The sequence below is a fragment of the Corvus brachyrhynchos genome, unplaced genomic scaffold (genome assembly GCF_000691975.1).
Source record: "Corvus brachyrhynchos isolate BGI_N302 unplaced genomic scaffold, ASM69197v1 scaffold101, whole genome shotgun sequence".
Taxonomy (NCBI): domain Eukaryota; kingdom Metazoa; phylum Chordata; class Aves; order Passeriformes; family Corvidae; genus Corvus; species Corvus brachyrhynchos.
Genome location: NW_008237239.1, coordinates 1952302 through 1975329, shown reverse-complemented (window position 1 = coordinate 1975329; position 23028 = coordinate 1952302). Strand labels below are relative to the sequence as shown.

The window sequence follows — 23028 nt, the reverse complement described above, 5'->3', positions numbered from 1 at the left end:
CTTATTCCTAAAGAAATGAGTTGGAGAAACCTGTAACAAACATTGGTTCTCGAAATTCCTACTCCCCTGCCTGCTTGCTACACCACATGGGTGAAATATTTGTGCTCCTGCAGAGTGAACTGGAGCTGAACTCCTCTGAGCAACTACAACAAAAACAGGTGGGTTGGGTTTTGCCCCCTCCACTTGGATCACTTCCCCAAACTAGTTGAGAGCACTGAAGAACACACTAGTGCCAAGCAGTGCAGGAGTAGGAAAGGTAAATGTTTAAGCAGTAGTTGCCATCAAACATCTAGTTTTGGCCAAAATCCAAATCTGCCTCCCCCGTCCAAGTGTCTGTGGCGATTCACACTTCGCCCTCTTCCCAGCCGCCCAGACACTATCCCCATCCCTGCCTCACAACTCCCCCGTGCCCAGCTTTAGCTGAACTGATACTTCTGTGTGTGTGTGTGTGTGTGTGTGTGAACTAATTATAAACTGTAATGCTTTGCTGATTCTGAACAGAAGCAATTCTTGTACTCATCTTTGCAGTGATTCTCGTTATAGCCGCACCTTGCGGCGGCTGGATCGGCAAACCCAGTGGGCAGCACTGAACTGCCAGAAAGAACCACTAAAACCAACTCTGCCACCAGAAGCCTACACAAGGTGGAAACTCCCATCACAAAGCAACTCCATAGTCACTACAAACCAACCCACATGAAAAACCAAGGGGGGGGAAGGGAAAAGAAAAAAAACGGCAGACAGAATCAGAGTTCATCCATAAAGGTACCACCTAAAACACACAGAATTTGGAGAGTTACCTGTTTATTTTTCCCCCAAATTATTCAGTCACCAATTGCTATGAGAGCCTAAAATTCAATACAAGCTTCTGTTTACATAAATGCATATCAATGAATTAGTTCGAGAACCTTTTAAAAAGAGAAATTTGATCACCAAAGATTGCTTTGGGCTTAAATAAAAACATCATCAGTACAGATTTGCAGGGGTTTATTTTATTGTGCTTACCTTTTGGAATCTAGGTATTAGAAAGCATCCTCACTCCATCATCACAAGCATTTACCAGAATTTTTAGCAAACCATTAAATATCACTGGTTTTGAAAAAGGCAGTTAACGAACAGAGCTAAGAACTGCCAAGAATTTAATTCAGTAAGTCTTCTGCATGCTGACCAAAGTATTTGAAAAACCCCACCAATTACAGGATCACTTTTACATGCAACTTGCTTTGCTTTTATGAAACTAAGTTGTAAATCTGAGAAGCTGTTCCTAAAGTCATGCTATTCCCAGGAAGGCATGTAAAATATCCCTCATTTCAAAATGGAGCAAGTGAATCAAGCAACCAAAACCAGCATTCATGTTAATAAAACAAAAAGAATGTAAAGTGCTTGGAAGAGTTACTAACATTTACTTCTTCAAAGGAGAGGTAAAATACTCTTACCGTGCTACCACCAGGAACTGGTCTATCTGCTTGTCTACTAGTGGGTTAAAGGCTTCCCAAACTTTTGTTTCAAGTTTTGACTGATCTCTTCCATCATCCTCACCTGGTTGAAAAACAAATCAGAAATATTTAGTATGGCTCTTTTAAAATAAAAGTACTTTCTAGATACTTTTTTTATCTCACAATAATGTCACTGTTAGCCCATCTCAGTTACTCTGCCTGACAGGCCACTGTGAAAATTTCACTCACTTATTTGTATGTGACAATTTTAACTTGACAGACACAGCGACACGGCTCATCCGAAATGGGCAATCAGATTTTCACAAACTGGTGTCAAAGGATATGTCATGGGAAACAGAGTACATCTTTCTCCAAACTAGACAGTTTCTTTTCAGTTTCTTTCCCCAGCCCGTCTGTCTTCCTCCTTTATCTTGTGGCAGTTCCAGGAAAACCGACACACTCCGAGCTGCTCTGAGCAGGCAAAGAGTAGCTGGTTCAACCCATGTCAGCTGCTTTCTAGGGGGAAATCGTGGCATCAGACACTCTTTATTTTCCTGAGTCTAGACAAATCAGAATACCCTGGTAAAATACAGGAGCTAATGAGACTGTCTTCTTCTTTCTGCTTCCTTTAAAACATCTGGCAATTATCCTTCTCTGAAGCCCCATGTTGGCCCACTGAGGGAACAGGATGCCTTTCAGATTAGTTCATCCTCGCTTAGGAGACTTGCCCAGCTGTTGAATAAATACCAGTTTCATAGACAAATTAAACGAGAGTCCTGACCCATTTTTCTGCCTGTTTTAACATGAGACTAACAGTGTCAGCAGAGCTTCTAAGCAAAGAGAGAAGCAACTCATTGCTTCCACACCATGGCCCATCCAGATTGGATACGGTCTTTCCAACACAGGTCACAACCCTCTCCCTCTTAGGAGAATTTATGGATAGACCTTTCCCTCTGCATTACACAGGGCTCAGGAAAGAACAATTAGATGCCAACACTCCCCATCCCTCCCAGTTTTTCCACCCACTTTTGGATCTGTAAGGTAGTGCAGAGACAAATCTAAAGTTACTAACTATCTGATAAATATTACTGGTTCCTGCTATTTCTCCCTCGTTCTCAGGCCAGTGTCCTCATGGTCTCACTGCTTCATGACACTGTGGGGAGAGGCTGAAGTCTCAACACACACTCCAGGCCAGCAAATTCTTCCTCCTGCCTATTCTGCAGGTGAGAAGTCTAGGCTGGCAGCCAACACTGGGATGGGGAGAGGGCTCCAGGGAAAAGGCACCCGGGAATAATGGGCAAATTGATGAGGGAAGACTGCATTTAATTGGCAGTAATTTGGGAGGGGCTCTTATAGGGAAGTGAGGCTTGATTAAAAACACAAAAGGCTTCACAGATGTGATGGAAATTTTTATTTCCCATGGAAATTCTGAAATCTCATAATAAAAAGAGTGCAAGCTCTGAGAGAGCCCATTAATTCAATTTATTTCAACAACTTTTATGATTTGGATGAATGCCCATTTAAAGACCCGTTTGCAAGAGAACTAATTGCCTTCAGTGGGCAACAGCCTCAACAAATCCAACCATCATTGTACACATGGCATGGCAGTGGAAACCACCTCCCACACCTAGGCAGGCCTCACACAGAGAAGTGGCCACATTCAACGTGAACTTTTGACAATTTAAATAAATGACAGAAATTACCCTCTTTTAGTAAGTCTGTTATATCTGCCTGGTATCTGTTTCCAACTCGAATCTCTCCTTTATCAGCGAGCAGGGTCTTTTGTTGAGGATCATACACTAGTGAATAAAAGAAGAAATCCTAAAAATAAAACAAGCAAAAAGGTAAACAGTGTTATTAGCTTTTACTTTCAGCGTTGCAACCATGCTACCAAGTTTCTACAGTTTAAGTGAGGTTTTATTACCTACATATATATTTTAAAATTGGGTGAACAAAAAATTAATGAACCATCAGTTTTAAGGCCCCATTTAAGTGCTGCCACTTTCTTCCACATTCCAAGTGTTAGCTCTCAACAGCAACCTCTCTCTTAACATATAGCATCTCAAACTGAAGTAAACAAAGCTCCTCTCACACAGTCAAGGCTCAGAAGGGCCAGGAGACAATTTTTAGTCACATCAGCTGCTTCAGAACACGAAATTGCCATATCCCATACAATTGCCATAGTCCAAATCAGCAGGATTAGACGCCAGTGGCCTATCCACACAGAAATACCAATACAAATTGAAGCATAACTTCAGAGTGTTACAGCCAGATCAGTGCAACCCCACAGAGACATGAAGCCCCAGATAAGCCCTGTGGCCTCTGCTGAGCTTGCTCCAGTCTGTCAATGTCTCTCTCATGCTGGAAGGCCCAAAGCTGGACACAAACCTGCACAAGTGGTCTCACAAGTGATGAAGTGCAGGGATGAATCCCTTCCCTCCATCTGCTGGCTACACTCCTGGTAAACAGACCAGGATGTACTCAGCCTTCCTTGTCACAGGGATGCACTGCTGACCAACTTCTTGCCTGCCACCATCTAAGCTTAAACCACCATGTTTCTTTCTGCTTGTTATTAGGAGAGGGGCAGCAGATTTTGCAGCAGCAGTAATTATCTGCAGGTGGCAATCCATTAATTTGTTGCTTTTGTTCAAGTAGATGAGGAAAAGGCTAAAATAGCTGCTTGGCTTCCGCTACCTGGGTGTGTAAAATTAAAGCAAGAAGGCATTCCAGAATGAGAATGTTCTGCCAGGGCAGAGAAAGAAAACAGCCAAAATTTTAACTACTTAAAACTGCACAGTTTAAGTAATTAAACTTTTCTGCATGGGTAAGTACTTAGCTATAGCTGTTGAGTGACACACTAGAGGCTAGGTATGTTCCATCAAAGTATAGCGTGCAGTACTGGGCAGGATTAGAGCTCTGGTAGAACATGGAATAACAGACCTTTTGTAACCTCTGTCCACAGCAACATGGTCACCAGGAAAGAGAATTGTGTCTGAACAGAAACAGGATGTGCAGTGTGCCATTTTCCACATCTCAGGTTTCTGGCTCATTTTTCCTTTCCCCTTATTTCTGCAGCACTAGCAGGCACCCTGTTCAAATACATCTCATTTCATGCTCACCTCATTTTTCCCTTTCCCTATATTTGTATGTGTCAACAGCATGCAACAAAAATTAGGACAAAACCAGCATGAGTTTCAAGCCCTGTTCAGCTTTATGAAGAGGTGGCAAAGGAAAAGAGAGTCTCCCAATCTGTCATACAAAGCCCCAGAAAAAGAAGAATTGCTATGAGTTTCCACAGTAACATGGCAAAAATTCTGGAAGAGAACTGAACTTCAACTGGAAGGGTTGTCTGTAGTTGGGTTTGGGGTCAGACAATTTGATTGCATCCTAAGCAAACGATACTTCTGAAAAAATTCCTACTCCCACAGGCACCAGGGTCAAGTTACATCAACCTACGGGCAGAAGGCAGCTTCAGAGTAGATGAACACTCATTTATATTACATGTATGTAAAGAAATCTGGGTCTCCTGCTCCCTGACACACGCAAAGCTCAAGATATTGCAATATTTTGAGAATGTATCATTGTGGAAATAAAATGTAGGAAAAGCTTTTGTCTCACAGGCTTCCACGTTATAAATACAGTGTTTAATTTGTTCCAGCTCCAGAATACCTGACTGCAGGACAAAGTATATGCAGTGCAACATTAATGCTTTTCAGGCACGTTGCCCAGCAAAAATGCAACGCTGTAGTGTAACAACACAGTAGGCCCCAAAGAAGAACAATTCCACAGGCAATTTCTTTAGTCCTTCTTGGCCAGGGAAAGTCATACATTGTGGAGAGGGTTTCTCATCTAAGTGTTAGATGCTCTATTGCTTTTCTTTTATTGGTTATCACTATAAATTTTCTCTACAAAATCTCTGTTAGTCTCAGGTCATCCATTTATGTCTTGTCCAGTTTTGTCTCAAATCAATCAGATTGAACAAAAGAATGAAAAGCCTCTCGTCTCTTCTCCCCACCCAGAGCCTCCTCAAGAGAGGAAAGATGGAAGTCTGCGGGCCCAAGTGTGAATACGACGGAGACTGCAACTCCTAGAGGTAATTCAATACCACTACCATCTTCCCTCATAGATGAGACTCATTCTTGCAGACTGAGTAGGACTGCTGAAAACACTAATAAATGTCAGCTTAATGCCAATGCAAACTAAGAAACAAACCAGATCCTTGTGTACTCTAAAGCATGTGTGAACTCCTGACCACCACAATGTGATGAGAACAATTTTTCACAAGGGTCTCACAAGAGTGATGCTCACAACAAAACAACACTGCTCTTCAAAATCCTCCACGCTCATCTGTGCTGTCAAAACTGTGTATGCTGGGTTTGCAGCAGTCAAGAAAGAGAAGGGTTTTTTCTCTGTTCATTTCAGACCCCAGAAAACACCCAACGTGCTCAGAAAAAATGAACATGACCTGCCAAGAGTTAAAATCGAATCATGACTTTCTGCTTCTCTCAACTGTTAGACAGACACATATGCTCAGAGCTTCCCTATCCAAGCCCCTAAGCTACCTATAGCTATAGCCAAGAACCAAAGTCACCAAGAAAATGGAAAAAGAAAACAGGCTCAGAGTAAAAGTACACTACAGAAATAATGGTTACTTCATTGCAGCCTGCAATCTTACTTTCTTGTATTTGATATATTTTAACTAGAGAACATTTTATTTTTAGGGCGGTACCAAAAGGAACAGATATGCCAGACATCTGCTCAGCAGGCAAATTCACACATGCCTCTGGATATATCCAGGAAGAGCAGTAAAATAGAAGGTACATATAAAATAGTTTCCTGCAGAACAGGGAAATCTAGTGCTTTTGCCATAATTGGCTATGCCCTTCTCTTGATCTCCACGGGAATTAAGTGTCTATAGAAAACTCAGGTTTTCCAGTAGCTTTTTTTTCTCTCTTTCCTCCTATTCCTCACTCCTGCTACAAAAACCCAATTTTACCAGGCACAGTAAAAAAGTCAGTGCTGGTCCCCTTCAGCCTGCTTTCCAAATGCAACAAGGCAATCTTCCTGAGGAAGATGACAGAGAGAGCGTGGAGGAGGAGAACAGAGATAACAAAAATGTAATTTTGCTATGCTTACTATCTCCCTAAAAATTTCTGTCTGGATGTTTAACCTGCTTCAAGGCAGACAGCCTTGGGCTGAAAGCCTTCTTTTACTGGTCATAACATTTAGAAAATCAAATACCAGATTCCCTAGAACTGCTTAGGCTTTATTGACAGAAGCCACGTAAGAAAAAAAAGAAACAACCCTGAAACAATCTGAAAGCAAAGGATGGATTAAGAACAGGAGGCATGGGGAAAGAAGAAACAGTTCAAAACAATACCATCCAGTGTTAGGAACCCATTGGGCAACAACTATCTCCTTTTCTTAATCTCTTTACCCTCCACCCAAGCACATTTGTATTCCTGAGCTTTTAATTTCTTTACCATCTGTCCAAATTAGTTTGCACCACAGCAAAATGCCACACTAAGTGACAGGACACATTCAGGGAACTCCCTCATTCTGTGAAACCTCTTAAGTGCCTGCTCAGTTTTAAAAATAACCCTCATCACTCATCTTGCATTTTGAAAGTTCAAAAGGATGGAAAAAAAATTTCTCTGTTCGTGCCTACATCTGCAACTGAGCATTGCAGGTTCAGAGGAAGGCATGTCCCTTCGGTCTCAGCACACCTACCTGTAACACCAGTGATAATGAAAACATGTTGGGAGCAACTGAGGACAAATACTGCTTAAGAGCTGGGTACTAGAAAATCTGAAATAATTTCAGTTTGATTAACTTTTGCTTTCAAACTGGCATATCCTGGGCAGCTAACTGGTTACAAGCACTGCTGAATGCCACGTCCCTTGTTTGATGCTCTGCCATTTGGCAGCCTTCAGCAGACCCGACATTTTTTGGTTTCACATTCCAAAGAGAAACTCAACTATTTAATCCCTGTGCTTTGTTTAAAACTCTCTTAAACTAAAGTATCAGATTAAAACTAATCTTATGCTTAAATAAATACTGAAGAAAGCTACAAAAGCATTTAAAAAGAAAGCCCAGCTATGAGAAAGACTACAGTATGCTTCTTGCAAAAAATGGCCTGTTTTCGCCTTTCTTAAGGGCCAGTAATGGCAATCACCCTACTGTTTTTAATTACAGATTTCCTCTCTTGTATAACATTTTAATGTTTTCAAATGCAAATTGTTTGCTTGCGGATGTGTTCAAATAATAATATCCTCAAATTCTTTGCTAATCTCCACAGTAAATCTCTCACAGATTGTCAGATTCCAAGATTGCCTAACCCAGCCAGCAGCCAGAGGTCTAGCCACAATTAAAGGTATACAAATACAACTTTAAAAAAATACAATAGTAATTTTTTTAAATCACAAAATATCTAAAAAAGTAAAACTCAGTATTTATTTTCTGAATGGTGATTAATCATGCAAGACAATTCAGTTTCAAGTGCTTGGTTTGAGATACCTTTAAAGAGACAGACTGGGTAAATTTCTGTCAGATGTCACCTGACAAGCAGATTTTCAAGGATTTAAGTGTCTGTGGTGGCATATGAAGGACTCCAGATAAGTACTTTGAACAGTGAACTCAAAGAACAGGCAACTAAGCGCCTCAAAAATCTGAGGCAAGATCAAGCTTAAAGCATATTAGCATAAATCCGTGTGATTTCAGAATAAAGCAAATACAGAGAACCACAGCTTGCTGGCTTGCTCCCTCCGCTGCAGTTACTGCATCTCCCAGGGCATCAGCCTCCAGGTTTGAACTCTCAGCCCTGCCACACTGATGAGCAAGTTGGGTTCTCTTTACAGAAGGAGAGGCAGCTCGGTGCCACATAGGGATGTAAACACAAGATCTGGCCCCTAGGTCCACAGAGTCTTATGCACAATGAAAATTGTACAGAGCCTAAAGCTCCCCACTGTCGATGTCCAGTACATGTAGAAATGAAAAAACTACCCTCTTAGAAAACTTGCAAAAAGGGACCAAACCTAAATTGCGCTAGAATAAACTGTTCAAGCTTTACAATGCACAAAATGGTTCCTACCTCCCGTTCCAGATACGATTTAAGGGATTCTGTCTCATTTAACAGAGTAACGCTGCATTTGCCTCTAAAAAAAGAGAAACATGTCTTATGAAAAAAACATCTTAAATGCTCGTGTGATTCACAAGATGGTATTACTGAAGTTGTACACAGAACTTGATCTTACATTGAAGAGTACTTGAAAAATAACAATGCTATGTGATTTTTGAATAAAATGGAAGAGGACAGTCATTACCTAATGTGTGTGGCTGGCAGAGATTCCAGCTGTCGTGAGAGAAACAACTCACGATGTCGTAGCTGATGCTTCTGTTTCTCTGGTAAATCAACCATTTCTGGATTTTCCATCTCCTCTTCCATTTCCCCTAGTCATAAAGAGACAAAATTGATCACGAACAGGTAAAGTATTGACTTTGAGCAAGTCAGAATGACTTGCTCCAAAACCTTTGCTAAATAATAAACATTAATCAGATCAAATGTAACATTTCAGCCAATTGAACAATTACATAATTAGTACAGATCCTTGAAATTATGCCTGTGAAGAACTGTATTTATTCACCACCACAATCAAATCATCCCAGGCACACACAGGTCACACCAAGCTGAAAGTCACACAAATCTGCCACCAGTACAGAAGTTCTGGAGAGAGGGAGCTGCTTTTGGAGACCATCAGTGCAAGAGATTCATCAGGTAGAAGCTGACATACGATGAGTGAGGTAGCCAAAGTAAAGTCTTTCCTCTTTGCCAGGCATCAGTTATCGTCTTAAACCCTGCTCCTCTTTCAGGATGTCATACTTCGACAAGCCCATCCCAGCTTCAACAGCTTCTGCAGAGAATGCCCACTGGAAAGGGCAGTTTATTTAATTAGTGTTATTTTGTACTCTCCTCACCCCAACCACAGCCAGTAGATCCCAGCCACGAGATTAACTGGAATGTAACCAAGTGCCTGAGGCCACTCTGCCATCTGCCCTACCCTACCCACACCACACACGTCCAACTGCAACACTCCTGCATTTCAGCAGTCAGGATCCCCAGCTCTGCCTTGGAGCTATCCAATCTCCGTGCAGCCAGTTCTCAAACATACACCGAAGTAAACACATGAAATCACACCCACGCTGATACACAACTGATCCCAAACATCTCCAAGCATCTTTCTTTTAAGAAATAAATTGTGTTTTGTGTTCGTCAACAAGTATCCTGCCAGTTATGCCAGTTAAAGCTGTAAAAGGCAAAATTCTCAACGAAAAAAACTCCAAAGATCCTCCATGATGAATGACTGAGAAAGAAGAGATCAGACTTTTCCTTCTCTAAGAAATTAGTGCAGTTACTTGTACTTTGCAAAACCACAGAAAGTTTCCCAGACTGTAGTAGAATGAGCTGTAAAGTCTCATGCATGAATTGTAAAACTCTAATTTTACAGCATTATTATTCTCAAAGAGCAGACTTATGCCTGCAGCTTCAACAGTTGTTGCCAAAAAACATTTCTAGTGAGAAACACATACAGGCAGAGTTATGATTTATATACCCTTAAGATTAGTTAACTAAAATCCCCATAGTTTTCCCCAAAACCAAAGCAAACAGAAAGGAGTGATCTCCATTTTATGAAACACTAAAATTGCGTTTAGTTTTAAATAGGCCACCATTATGCCAAAGGCGGTGACAAAAAATTATGTACCCTTCAGGTTCCCCACAATTTATCACTGTTTTACCGCCCTGAAAAAAAGACCTGCAGTTTATTTGCCCGTCAGGTAGGCTGCTCCAACAAGGAAGGGAAAAAAGAGCAGCATAATTAAACCAGACTGCAACATACAATAGCTGCTACACCACATGAACTGTTAACTGTACAGCAGCATGCACTTAGATTTTAATATTTTCCTGGGAACCAGAACACCAAATTTACATTTGTTGCACAGTTTCATGGGTCTGCAATTTATTTACTGAAGTGGATTCTGTTTTAGTTGAAAATTAATATTGTGACTGCTATCCTACACTGTAAATATACCAGCAGCAATCCACAAACAAGTCAGCAAGTTCCAAGCTCATTTGCGTGAAAATTCAAGGATGCACAAATGAAAAGGGAATTCATGCCTGCACTTACAGCAGCTTTTGGAGATGACAACAGTGCACTGTGTAATGCAGGGAAAATACTACACGGAGAAACATAAAATACTTAGTATCTTCAGTATATTTGATAGCCTACAGCTTTTAGAAATTACATTTTTCTAAAAAGTATGTCAACCCCTTTGTGACAATCAAATCTACAGACAAAATGAAACCACCCAGCACAACCAAACTAATCCCAGGGACTGCATCTCTTCAGGTAGGCTCGCCTTCCAAGTAGTATTTTATTTAGGTGTCTAGCTTTTGTAATAAAATACAGAAGGTGGAGAGCACACATTTTCTTATGGCAGCTCTGCTATGAACAGCCTTTCAAAACCAAAAAGCACAATAACATTTCTTCTTAAAAACAGACAGACATTTCTACACGTAACAAACAACACCCCCACACACAGCAGTAAAACTGTCATAGCACCCCCAGACAGAGGTAGGAACATTCCAAGAAATAACAAGCAAACAAATCTATATAAGCATTGTTCCTCCTTTTTCACAGCCATGACTTAGCACTGAAAACAACAGACGTGACAAATGCATTTGGAACCAAGGGAAGGAGAGAAGAGTGGACTGGACCCAGGACAGGAACCTCTCTCCCTCACTGTGGCCAAAGCAGGCAAAAGCTGCTTGGACAAAAACTAACCAGTAGCACCTCAAACCCCACTAAGACCTCACCACCTCACACAGACAGCACAGGCTAAAGTCAGACTGTGAACCGCAACAGGGGCTGTCCCAGCCCCAGCCCAAGTCTGTCTGACATATCTGCATTTCACCTTCCTACAGCTCACCCACTCACACTCTAACTGAAGCAGACTCCACCCTCAAGAATGGTGGTCGTAGTCTTAAAAAAATAGAAACATATATTTATAAAATATCCAAGAAATCTTTTTCAGAAAGATTTGCCTGCATTTTTTACAGTACTGTGGAATAAGTGGTATGGGAATACAGGAGGTGCAGTACATTGGGACTTCAGTGCTCTCATAAAGCCTTATTTCAAAATTAATCTCTCTGCTTGATAGATGTGCTTGTGCAGATTTGAAACTAAACATTTAATCTTAATACAAACAGTAATATATCAGCTATGCAGCAGTAGCCAGTGGAATGCTGTAAGAAGCATATTAGATTAAGTATTATTTGATATTTAATGGCAGAATCATTAATAGCACATTAACAAAGCCTGAAGATGACTTATGCTGGGAACAAGAGATAGGCAGATTAGGCACAAACAGCAAGACTTGTGTGAAAGCTAACATATATGGGGAAAATAATTAGAAAGAGTAAACTTTGAGTTGGCAGAAGAAACCCAAGAGGCAGTAATTGTAATTTAAAATGACTGGGTGTGTGAGATGTGAAATTAAACATCAATATTTGCTAGACACTAGAAAGAATAGCAATTTGCTATAGATCAGATTGGGCTCTCCAGAGCATCAAAAGCAGAAAGCACCAGCCCTTTCTCTGCATTATGGGTGTCATACAAGTAGCGACATGACAGAATTCAGAAATGCACAAAGGTAAACAAGACACAGAAATTAGGTTTAGAGAGCACCCAAGGTTTACCAGCTTGGGAAACAGTCTGCAGTAACAGAAGAACTAGTTAGCATGGTTACAACTAACAAAATACTGTAAATAATAAAGAAGAAGAGTGGGGCCAAATCATTGGGAAACACAGGAAAAACAGTGCTAGTGACCTGCACAAAAGCTCCTTCAGAAGCAAAGGAAGCTGCAACTCTGGCTGCTTTAACAGCTTAACTAAGGACCCTGGAGGAAAATTCTAGAAATGCTGCATTTGAACAAATTAAAATACAACACCAGGTTCCTTCTTCCAGGTTCAGTTTCAAATGGTTTGTATGAAGCTGTAGCCTTACTCATTTTTTCTCTATCAAAAACCAGATATTGACTTGTAGCTGTAGAAAATATGGAGAAAGTTTAAACAGATAGGAATCCTTTTACCTTGACACTTCAGAAGGAGTTTACTACATTATCAAGACATCCCACTAGGATCCCTGCCACAAATTTCTGGTGGTCATCTTTTGCAGCCATGGCCACTATTACAGGTAGCAAGCAGACACTATTTTGGACACTTCTATCTTCCCTCACTGCACCACTCTCAAAGAGAAAAAACCACAGTTCCTGCCTCTCAGCAACAACTGAGCCAAGGTGTCATTAGTGGATATATGAATTGGACTCCTCTTAAATCTGCATGAGGGGTACTGGGAGAAAATAGAGAAGGGGAATAAAATGGAAGAAATAAAAAGAGCTAATTTGTGGCGCTATTGTCAAACTTCATTTAGATTGGTGTTATTTAAAATGTAAAAAAAATTCTCAATAAATTCCCTACCTGTTTAGGCACACAGGTATCATGCAACCATTTATTTTCAGAAGCTTTGGCACTCCCAGAAACAAGCTGCCACGTGTGCCTGGCACCCAGAGGGCACCTGCTGAAAACCAACCATAAAACTGCCACCCCAGCCAGCACTAACTGGTCAGTTCTCCAACCAGTACCAACTCACTGATGAAAATATTTAATTATTAAAAACTGTGTAAGACATTTTATGAAGAAAATACATAGTGACAGCATCCAACAATAGGTTGAAGAGTCAAGTATCTTTCCCATTTCTCTTCCATCGAGTCCTGTCTGCAATCTTGTTTTCAAAGTCTCTGAGCAAGAACTTAAAATAGTGTCTTACTGGTGAAGCAAGTTCATTTCGGAAACAGTTGGAAAAATTCCCTGGAATAATTTGTGAGGTGATTAAAGAGGCTTATGAATAAAAAGCACTAACAATGTATGGAAGACATCATAAGGCTGAAAGATTTATAGGACAGCCTAGACAAGCTTTACATCATATGACAAAAATACTGAGATCACAGATCAAATCCAAGAAACAGGTAACATACATCAGGTACTAATTTATAGTCACCAAGTACAGAATAAGGTGCTTCCAACACATTTCTCTGTATACAGACTTATGAGAAAAGACAACATTTCAGACTTGCCTGTTTCAGATAACTGATGGATCATCCAAGCTAAAGTGGCTTTTTTTTTTTAACTTCAAAACATTAATTTCACAATTACATCTTTTTCCTTCCTTTATTGGAAGAGTAAAAAAAAAATAAAATATCCATACAAATTTTCCATTCATGTCCTGACTGTATCTCCCCATTACTTAGCTCTCTCACTGCACTGATCTCAACAGTGGGTCTGAAATAAAGGCATCTTAAACAGAAGACTGTGTGAATCCAGAAATGTCTGCAGTCAGAAAGCTCCATTAATCAGCTGAACAAAGGCAGTTAAAAGATCAGTGATGCAGATACGTACATCTACTGCAAATGCATCAAAATGAGGCAACAGGAGACTTTATGGAAATGAACTCAAAGTCAGTGACAGTGTGGAATATCTGAACTAGAATCTTAACATCTACAGAATTTGATTTTGTTATATCATGCAGGGTGCTGATTTTTTTTTTTCAGAGTAAAGAAAAAATGGCTGTCCAAAAAGCTTAATTTTTCTCTCTTCTCCCTTCTTATGAGGAACGGAAACCACAGAGCAGCACACCCATCTAAATAAATGGAAGTCATTCAGTAGCAATTTTATTCTGCACCAGAAAGAAACATAGTGGAGAAAAATGCTAGTTACTAATGAAATTTACCCTAAGAGGCAGACTCAGTTGTCTCTGGTAGCTCTATTAATAGGGTTGTGCTATACAAGAATTTTCCCATCTTTCAAACAACACATATGAACAATGAATTATTTGTTTGCATTAAAAAAAACCACTTAGATTTCTTATCACAAAGAGAAATCAGCATTTGCAGGTTCAAAGAGCATTTACGTGGGTTCAAATATTTTTCATTTTCAGTCTCAGATGTGTGTTTCTGTGAACCCTTCCTACCTGCTTCCTTTACTAAACCTAGTGAAGTGAGACACAGATGAAGGAATCAATAGTCACGTTGCTTATGGTGAAGCTCCTATTAAGCTTCAGGATTCTCAGATAAAATGAATACTGCTGCACTGAAGAGATCTCAGAAAAGCTTTGCCTGCCACCACAATTCTGTAACACAGCCAACTCTCCTCTCAATGCCACATGACCTCTTTTTTCAAGGTATGGTTGCAATGGAGGATTATTTGGATAGACTCCAATCTACACCAGAAAATACTCAAATTTATCAATAAGGGACTAGTTTTGCTGCATCCTTCCCCCAGTGGCATTAGGGCAGTGAGAACACAGCAAGCCATTATATTCATTGCTAAAACGCAGTATCCGATTTAATCAATCCCCAGATCACTCTATTGATACACACACCAAGAAGCACATTAAAAGACAGTGATGCTTGCCAGCTAAATCATAGTTCTGACGTGCCCATATCTGATTGCTTCTCTCTCATTTATGGATGTGCCCTGAATTACAAGGATTCATGAGGCTGTCCATGCTTTTTGTTACATTTTAAGCAATCTGAACAGCTACATCTCACACACTCCATTGTTTACAACAGAAAAACAGTTTAGTTACTCCACCTGCTTAGTTTTTTTTCCTCCCTTTCAATGTGTCTGTTTTGATAACTGTTCTGTTAGTACTGTGTCCATCACCTTGCAAGGATGGGACAAGAGGGATGTTGAACTGGCAGAAGAAGGTGTAATAAACCTAAATCTAATCCTCACTGGCAATTGGAATGGAGTCAAACAGGCTGAAAACACCTCAGATAAAGTGCCCAATGCCATGTAATAGGTTGCTCTACTTTAATACTGTTGTTGTAATTGAAATGAAATGGTAACACCAAATTTTTGTTTGCAAATAAGCTTCCACCTCTACTCAGCCAGGTGTCTCAGATGCCTCTGATTGCCCTGGGAGAGGAGCACATGCCAACACAAGCTGACATATTCTGTAAAATAATAGTAATAATGAAGAAAAAAAATCAAGGAATCAGTTATACAATGCATACACACAAGGGAGACTGATGTAAGGTAGCATGAGCAACCTGCTGCATTTTATGATAGTTTAGGTTTATGCTTTTATTTAATCAGAACATAACTACAATACTCAGAAAAAGTTCTAATTTTCAAGTCTCCCCTCAGCATACACATTTCTTTTCCCAACAAAAGGGATTTAAGTGTTTAAAATAGTGATAGGAGATTCTCAAACTCTCTGTTTTCAAAGTGTATTTATTGAGCATGTTCAGACAAAAGCTGTGTCACTACAAGAAATATTACTAATATTGAAATTTAAAGAGAAATCCTGTTAGTCAGGTTTCAAGCCGGCCATGTTTCAAGTTGCTTTCCCATAATCAGTTTATTTGATTCACTCAAATAATGTTTGAGGGGTTTTTTTAATATACAAACCAAATAATTTATGAGAAGTAATATTAGACAGGGAGAATACTTTCTCTCACCCCAAAAATTAAAAAATACATTTCTGTGGAGCAAATAAGATGTCTTTACTCAGCCCTAACTGAAAACTTCTATCTTGTCCCCACCATAATCAAACCATACACAAACAAGGTATTAAAAGCGTTAGGGAAAGGGGAAAATTAAAAAAAAATAAAATAAAAAAGAGGGTCAGGTAGAAAGACAGAGAAAAGTCAGCCAAACAAGTAATGCAAATTGCTAAAGATGACTACAGAAAAGACCACATTTAAGAATAGCAATACTGATAGTTGAAATATCAAAGTCATACCCAAGTCTGACAATTTTGTGCAGAAGCAATTTCATTTGAATACAAAGCAGCTTACTTGCATGTTTGTCTGCCAATACAATGAGTGTGCTTGAGATGTCTCTTCTCCTGTAGAAACACACCACCTTCGCTTCCACATTTCCATTGGCAGTCTGAAACAGGGAACAAAAGGAAAAACCGACCACTAATCAAGAGCAGAACTGTACACTCTGAACTAGGAACTTCATCAATTATTTGGAATTTTGCACAAGAGCTACACAGAGTCTACTTTTAGCACCTCCAGCTGCACCCATTATCTAACACACAAACTCCAGCACGATCCATTCCAGGGCAGGGAAATTCCAGGTAGTTTGGCCTGCCCTCCTAATTGTACCTGAGGAACCACCTTTTCAAGTTACAGATGTTTCAAGAGTGAGAACAACACACTTACCTGCAATTACAACATATTAACAAGCCACTTTGCTACTTTTGAGGTGATTACTACATTAAGTAGAATTCAAATGAATCTTTAAAAACCCAATTAAAAAACTGTGAAAAATAACAACAGAATTCAGATCTAGGCTGTTCTGCAAACTCTGCAGGGCAGTAGGAAGGCAAGAAAGAACCCAGCCATTATTACTTTTGCAAAAGACATTACTTAAGATTCTCTTTCTCTGACAGCACTGGTAAGGTGAATAATGACCAACACACAAAAAAAAAAATCATTACAGAAGAACTAAAGAAGCTGCACCAGGCAATAAAATCTATATCAGTGACAACATACAAAAAAAAAAAAAATCAGAATTTTTGAAAGACTATTTACTTAACACTCTTAAAACGAGATAGGTGATCAATTTTAAGATGGCACCTGTCAAACGGTGCAACTGGCTTTTTAGAAAGGGGGAATATATGGGGGAAATAAACCTACTGGTTTGTAACAGCCCCAGCCAGTTTACTATCTCTAAAATAAATTAAATAATGCAAAAGCAACTCAAGAGTTGCATCCTACTACTGAAGACTCTTTGAAAACCACAATGAAGGCACAGTTCCAGAAAATAGAAGATACTAATTCCCTGCTAGGAAGTCTCCAAAAAAGAGTAGTGAAGCAGCAATATGTCCACAAGAAAACAGAATAAAAATTTATGTACATGCTCGTTTCTAAGATGTGAATGAAGGGAAAGTTTCAACTTTTGTAATACCAGTTTTCCTACACAAATTTTTTTAAAAAAACAGACACCACATACATGCACAAATACTTCCCTTACAGACCAGAAGTTTCTCCTACGGTCTCAGAATTTCTACCCTTTTCTGCTAAATAATTCAGAACTTTTAAATTTTGAGGAACTAAAATACAAAGGCAGGAACCATCTTGTTCAAACACAGACAGCTTCCACGTAAATTGATCTGATTTATTATATTGCCCAAATTTCATTTACACTCAGTTAAAAAGGAAATAAAAGATCTAGGATTCATTTCAATCAGAAAGACACATTTTTGAAGTGTAGGTCAGAGAAATCACAGCTCAAGCAAGAGTTGCACCAAGACGGGAGGTCCAGGCTGAAAATTCATCTTTTTTTAAGGGTGAGGAGAAGAATGAAAAGGAAGAATAAGAGAGAAAACAACACTTTGCAGGAAAGTGATCAACAAATCTGCACTCTGTAATGGGTGGAATACAGACAGTATTCCTCATGGATACAGATCCACCGGGAACATTTTAAGAACTCACTCATGTTTCTTTAAGGCAAAAGAGAGGAGGTATTTCTGTAAAAGACCTCCACTAAAAACAAGGGGTTACAAGGATGTCCTAGCATTCAGATTCTTTATGAGTCAAGAAATTGATACATTTTCTCTTCCAAACAACTGTTTGAGAACTACATGCTTTTCCATCACTGGTGGATGAAGAAAAATACTTGATATTAGTCAGTTAATGTACATCCAAATCCAAACCAGCAATGTTACATTCCTTCTGTATGGGCTGCAATAACGTTGGTATTAAACCTGACAACGTGGCATGTTTAGGATACAGCTAATGGCTTCAGAATGGTCTTCCCCCCTCAATTAGGTCAAATTTCAGCGCTGAGCACTTCAGCTGGCTTTCCACACAGAAGCCATCATGCTTCCCTTCTCGATCCATCGAAAGGGAATTTGGCAGATGAAAGAGTACACTGGCCCAAAGGACAACCAGCAAAGACAAAGTCTGAGCAAGCAGATCATAGCTGTAAACCTTTCTCCTGAACAAGAGTCTCCCCCAAGAAAGATCAAATTAAAGCTCTCCATCCACTAGGCAAACTCTTATATTTTCTTCATATCCTGTGACCCTGGCACGGAATTGAAGAACTGCAGAAACCTCCTGCCCTAAAGGTGGGCATAATCACCTTGAGAATGACATGCCATTGATACTCAGTCCTTTCATACCAAAGGAGAAGAAAAGGTCTTAAAGCATTCCAGAAAATTATCAGAGAACAAATGTATTTTTAAGCTTCTAATTACCAGAGAACTGCTAAAGAATTGTTTTGATTTTAATCGAATCAAGCAGATCATAAATCCAATTAACTTCAAAGACTTGATGGAAAAAAATGTTTACCTTATTGAGTTCTTCTATTCTTCGTATCAAATAGGGGTTACTTGAAGAATTTTCGAAGTAGACATAATCTGACAAAAAGAAAAAAGACTCTTTAAAATATGAACTGCTAAAAATCGAATCAAAACCTTTATCAGCCTGGAAAGCAAAGCACGTGATCTTCCTTTTCTCTCTGATCAGATTATTTCCACTTAGACCACACTGTTTTCTTTACTTGCTTCCTCTTCTTATCAAAATCCAGCCACTTCTCACCAGCAATATGTGATCTCTCTCTTCCCCCCTCCAGTTTACAAGTATGGCTCATTTAGTTTAGAATACAAATAGTTTCCTTCTCTCATCTTTTTCTCTACTTCCTGATCTTTTACGGTTATGCGATCCTAGAATGCCCTCAACAAAATTCCATATAGCTGTCCAAACTGGTCAGTAATACTTGTATTTTCAAGCAGGATAAACATCTAAAGTTAAATGAAAAAAATTAGTTCTTTACCAAAGGTAGTGCCTTCAAAAAAAATTACAGAAACACGCATGAGTGCCATATAAATTATTTAGTATTACGGAACTCCAAGCTTAAGCAGTCCTTAAGAAAACAGATGCTCAGGAGCTCGGAATGGACTGGTCTTTATCTCCCAATACTCCAATAGCCAAACCCTAACCCTGAACTGAGGCAAAGAGGGGGCTGAATCCACCTCCCCGCTGACAAGGTGCTGACCTTGCATACAGATCTGACAATTATTCCTTCCAGGCCTAACTAAGACGATTTCCCTCCAGATTTCCCAGCTCATTTGTGTTTGGAGCAAAACACCCGTAGCCCCCGGGCACGCCTCAGGTGATCTTTCGCAATGCCTACATTAGCGTGATGCTCCGGGATGAATGGTGTTCAGTGGTGCTTGCCCTCTGTAAATAGGGACAACTACTGAGGCTGTTACCCTCAACCTCCCTGAAATCCTTGTTAAAAGGGCCGTGGAAAGCACAGATACTGTTCCCTCCTTCCCAGCCCAGAGGAAGGAAGACATCCCCCAAAGGTCTCTGCTCCTGAAAAACTGCACCAGGAGAGTTGAGGAGTCCCCTTTTATCTCCAGGGTGACCAGAGAGACACCAGAGCATTTACCCATCACAGCCCTTCCGCTTGCCCGTGTAACACGACCCGAGCTCCAGATGCACTTTTTCAGACTGCTGCTTACAGCCCCTGTTATCCATAGGTCTCCCCAGATTTACAGACAGACCTACTTGCTGCATGGGACACAAGAGCACAGCAGTGACCACCGGGCAAAGGACCCCAAGGAAACTGCTGCTTGCACTACCTGCAAGCAACCAAAGTGCCCTCTTACCCCTTCAACACGGCTGGGCTGCCTTAGGAGAGATTCACTAACCAGGAATCCCAGGGGTTACAATCCCAAGAGCAACAATTCTTAACAAATCTATTTTCCAAGCTTTTGTCTTTTCAAAAAGTGTGTTGTCAAGACACCTTGATAGTGAAGTCCCAACCTGGTCTTGGTTGAAGTGACAAGCAAAGAGTTTTAATGCCTACACTCGCACAAGTCTGGGGTATTCAAACAGAGTGTAACCAGGGCTAAGGAGCACTGAAATAGCACACCCAGTTTTTGATATTTTCGTGCATTCTGCGCTCCAGACATCTCAGACTGACCATCAGCCATCTCCACACACACTAACATGCATCTGAGTGACTCCAAAACTTTCTTCCTGACTGCAAGGGTCAGTTTCTCTTAAATACCACATTCCTGCAGGCTTTAAACTGGTGAGAGATCTCAAGTGAGGAATACATTTTGGACATCTGGTTTGTAGAAAACTTTGTGGGTTGGTAACAGAAATGGTTAAAACACCCAAGTAAGTAAAGATCCTAATTTTCCATTCCCAAACACCAGCTCTGTGCAGCGCATCAAACAGGAAACAACAGGCTCAACATTACTATGACCAACTCTACCAGAAGTCACAAAACCAAACAGATATTTGGCAGCTTCAGCAATAACAACTGCTGACTGAAATAACAATGGTGGGCATTAAGCAATTTACTGATCAGCAGAGTAAAGAGAAATTATTTCTCCCACAGCAGAACCACCCATGCCCTACAAGGGCACTGCAGTGGAGGATGTTGAAGCTTTGAGGTGCCTCCAAAGTCACTGGCCACTGCTCACTGGAAGGCTCCAACATGTGAAGAAAGGACGAGTTCTTTCCCTCCACCCCTCCAATAATCCAGCTACTCCTCACTTCAGGTATTTTGACTGAGGTAGATGCAAAAAATATTACTTTTGCAAACACTGTGCCTGAAAATTAAAAATTAAAACCAAAGGAAACGTCTACCTATGTCTTGAAAATATAACCTTGTCTTTAATCCCATGGGTTTCAGGTGGCTGTTACAAGCGTTCATAGTTCACATAATTTCTAATCAGCTTCTTTGTGTGCATGTACATGCATATATTCTCAGAGACACATTTTATACCTCAAGTGAACATTAACTTGATTTTTCACATAACTACAGTTTATTGATTGTAAAATCCGGCATGGATTTGAAGAAAGCTTATCACAGATGAATGGTTTACCAAAGAATAGCTCACAGTGGTATCCAACAGTACAGAATAATAAAGCCCCCAACATTGTCTCGGTCAGCAGCAGGAGCATCCCCAGACCAGCACTGTGCGACCAACAACTGCAAACCAAGCTCACAGGAACCACCACATTCTGCACACTGCTGGCAGAAAGGCAGAACCAAATATCAGGATGCTTCAAGAGCTGACATATGACAGTGCAGAGGTGCATTCTCAGGCCAGTGCTTGGTGACTTCAGCATGTCTAATCCCCGGCCCAGTACATCTCATCCATGTTTTGGACTAATTCCACAACTATGTTAAACATTTCACCAGTAGCTATGCAACTAATGGAGACATATGTCCCATTGCTCAAATTACCTGGAAAAGGGCTTCTTCCTCCCTGTTGCTTCCAAGGAGGCCTGGGGATGGGCAACCCGGTGTGCCACGACCTTCCTAGAGAGAGCATCCTGCAAGGAACAACTCTTCCAGGAGCGGTGGCCAGCTTCCCTGGGCAACAAGCGATTTCAGCAAGTGTAGCGATTTCCCAGCTACAAGTGATTCCAGCTCTTGTGATTCAGCTCTTTGTGAAATCACCCAAGGCAAACTCGGGGATAGAGAGACAGGAGCCTTGTACAGCAGTTCCCCAGAGGTAGCTTTCATTGTCCAGCAGCCCCTGTGAAGGGGTGGCCAGGGACAAGGCTCCCTACATCAGGGCTAGGGGGCAGAGGTTATATGGGGTAAGCAGGGGGTGGGGTAGAAACCAACTAGGCCAGCTGGGTACTGGGTATTACCATATAGAAACAAGGCGTGCTGGGGGTGGTTCACTTTTTCCCCATGACCCAGAGGAAGATTGCTTATATCTGGGGAAGATCATCTTGCCCCCAGGTCTCTCTTCTACAAGGGAGAGCAGAGGGCTCCTGTGCCAAGGGCTCCCAGCCCTCCACACCTATCTGCAAGTCATGCAGAGCACACTGCAAATCACATAACACAAAATAAAGCATATCAGAGGAAAGTGTTTGCATTTTCCATAGAGATTTTAAATACTAGAATTAAAATTAAAATGCTGTCCTGCACAGAGAATTGTTTGAATTCCTGTTCCACATGTACAACATGGAAATTTTAAGTTCAACAAACCGCTCTCCAAACTGATGCTTGGGCTGGTGAAAACACTGCTCCACAAGCAACAAAGCCGAACAAGGCTGGTTTCCTGCACAGGAGGTTTAAAGAAGGCACACCACTGGTCCCTACACTCCAAAGCACTGCCTTTCTCCTTGAGTAGCTCTTCCACTTAATCACCAGCTTCCTCCCATGCCATGGAAGTGCACCCTTTCTCATACTGCCTACCCAACTAATATTATTCCCAGTTTGCTTTCAGGGCAGTATCTGCAATGGCAGATGCATGTGCACACACAATAACAGAGACCTTCCACATACTCCCAACAATCCAGCTGTCAATGGGAGACATCCTGTATGCACACAACTGCCAGGGTGCCTGCACCCTGGGCTGAAAGAGGGGATGGGGAAGCAGACAAAATTAGCAGATCTCTAGACAACAGGGAGATATGCATCTCAACTCCCACTAAGAACAGGAAGGAAGAGTTCACTAGAACAAAAAATAAGGTCTAGGGAAA

The 23028-nt window shown here is 40.7% G+C and overlaps 1 protein-coding gene across 1 annotated transcript in view; it reads right to left on the bottom strand.

Moving 5' to 3' along the window:
• The window catches only part of MTA1 (metastasis associated 1), a 66720-nt gene extending 44842 nt beyond the window's left edge, over positions 1-21878 (bottom strand). The window contains exons 1-7 of the mRNA XM_017729682.1: positions 21776-21878; positions 18856-18923; positions 16351-16444; positions 8756-8882; positions 8524-8587; positions 3137-3254; positions 1434-1536 (exon numbers count right to left, since the gene is read on the bottom strand). Of these exons, the coding sequence (XP_017585171.1) occupies positions 1434-1536; positions 3137-3254; positions 8524-8587; positions 8756-8882; positions 16351-16444; positions 18856-18923; positions 21776-21863 (662 nt within the window). The 5' untranslated portion in view covers positions 21864-21878. The remainder of the gene's footprint in view (positions 1-1433; positions 1537-3136; positions 3255-8523; positions 8588-8755; positions 8883-16350; positions 16445-18855; positions 18924-21775) is intronic.
• Positions 21879-23028: the final 1150 nt, after the last annotated feature.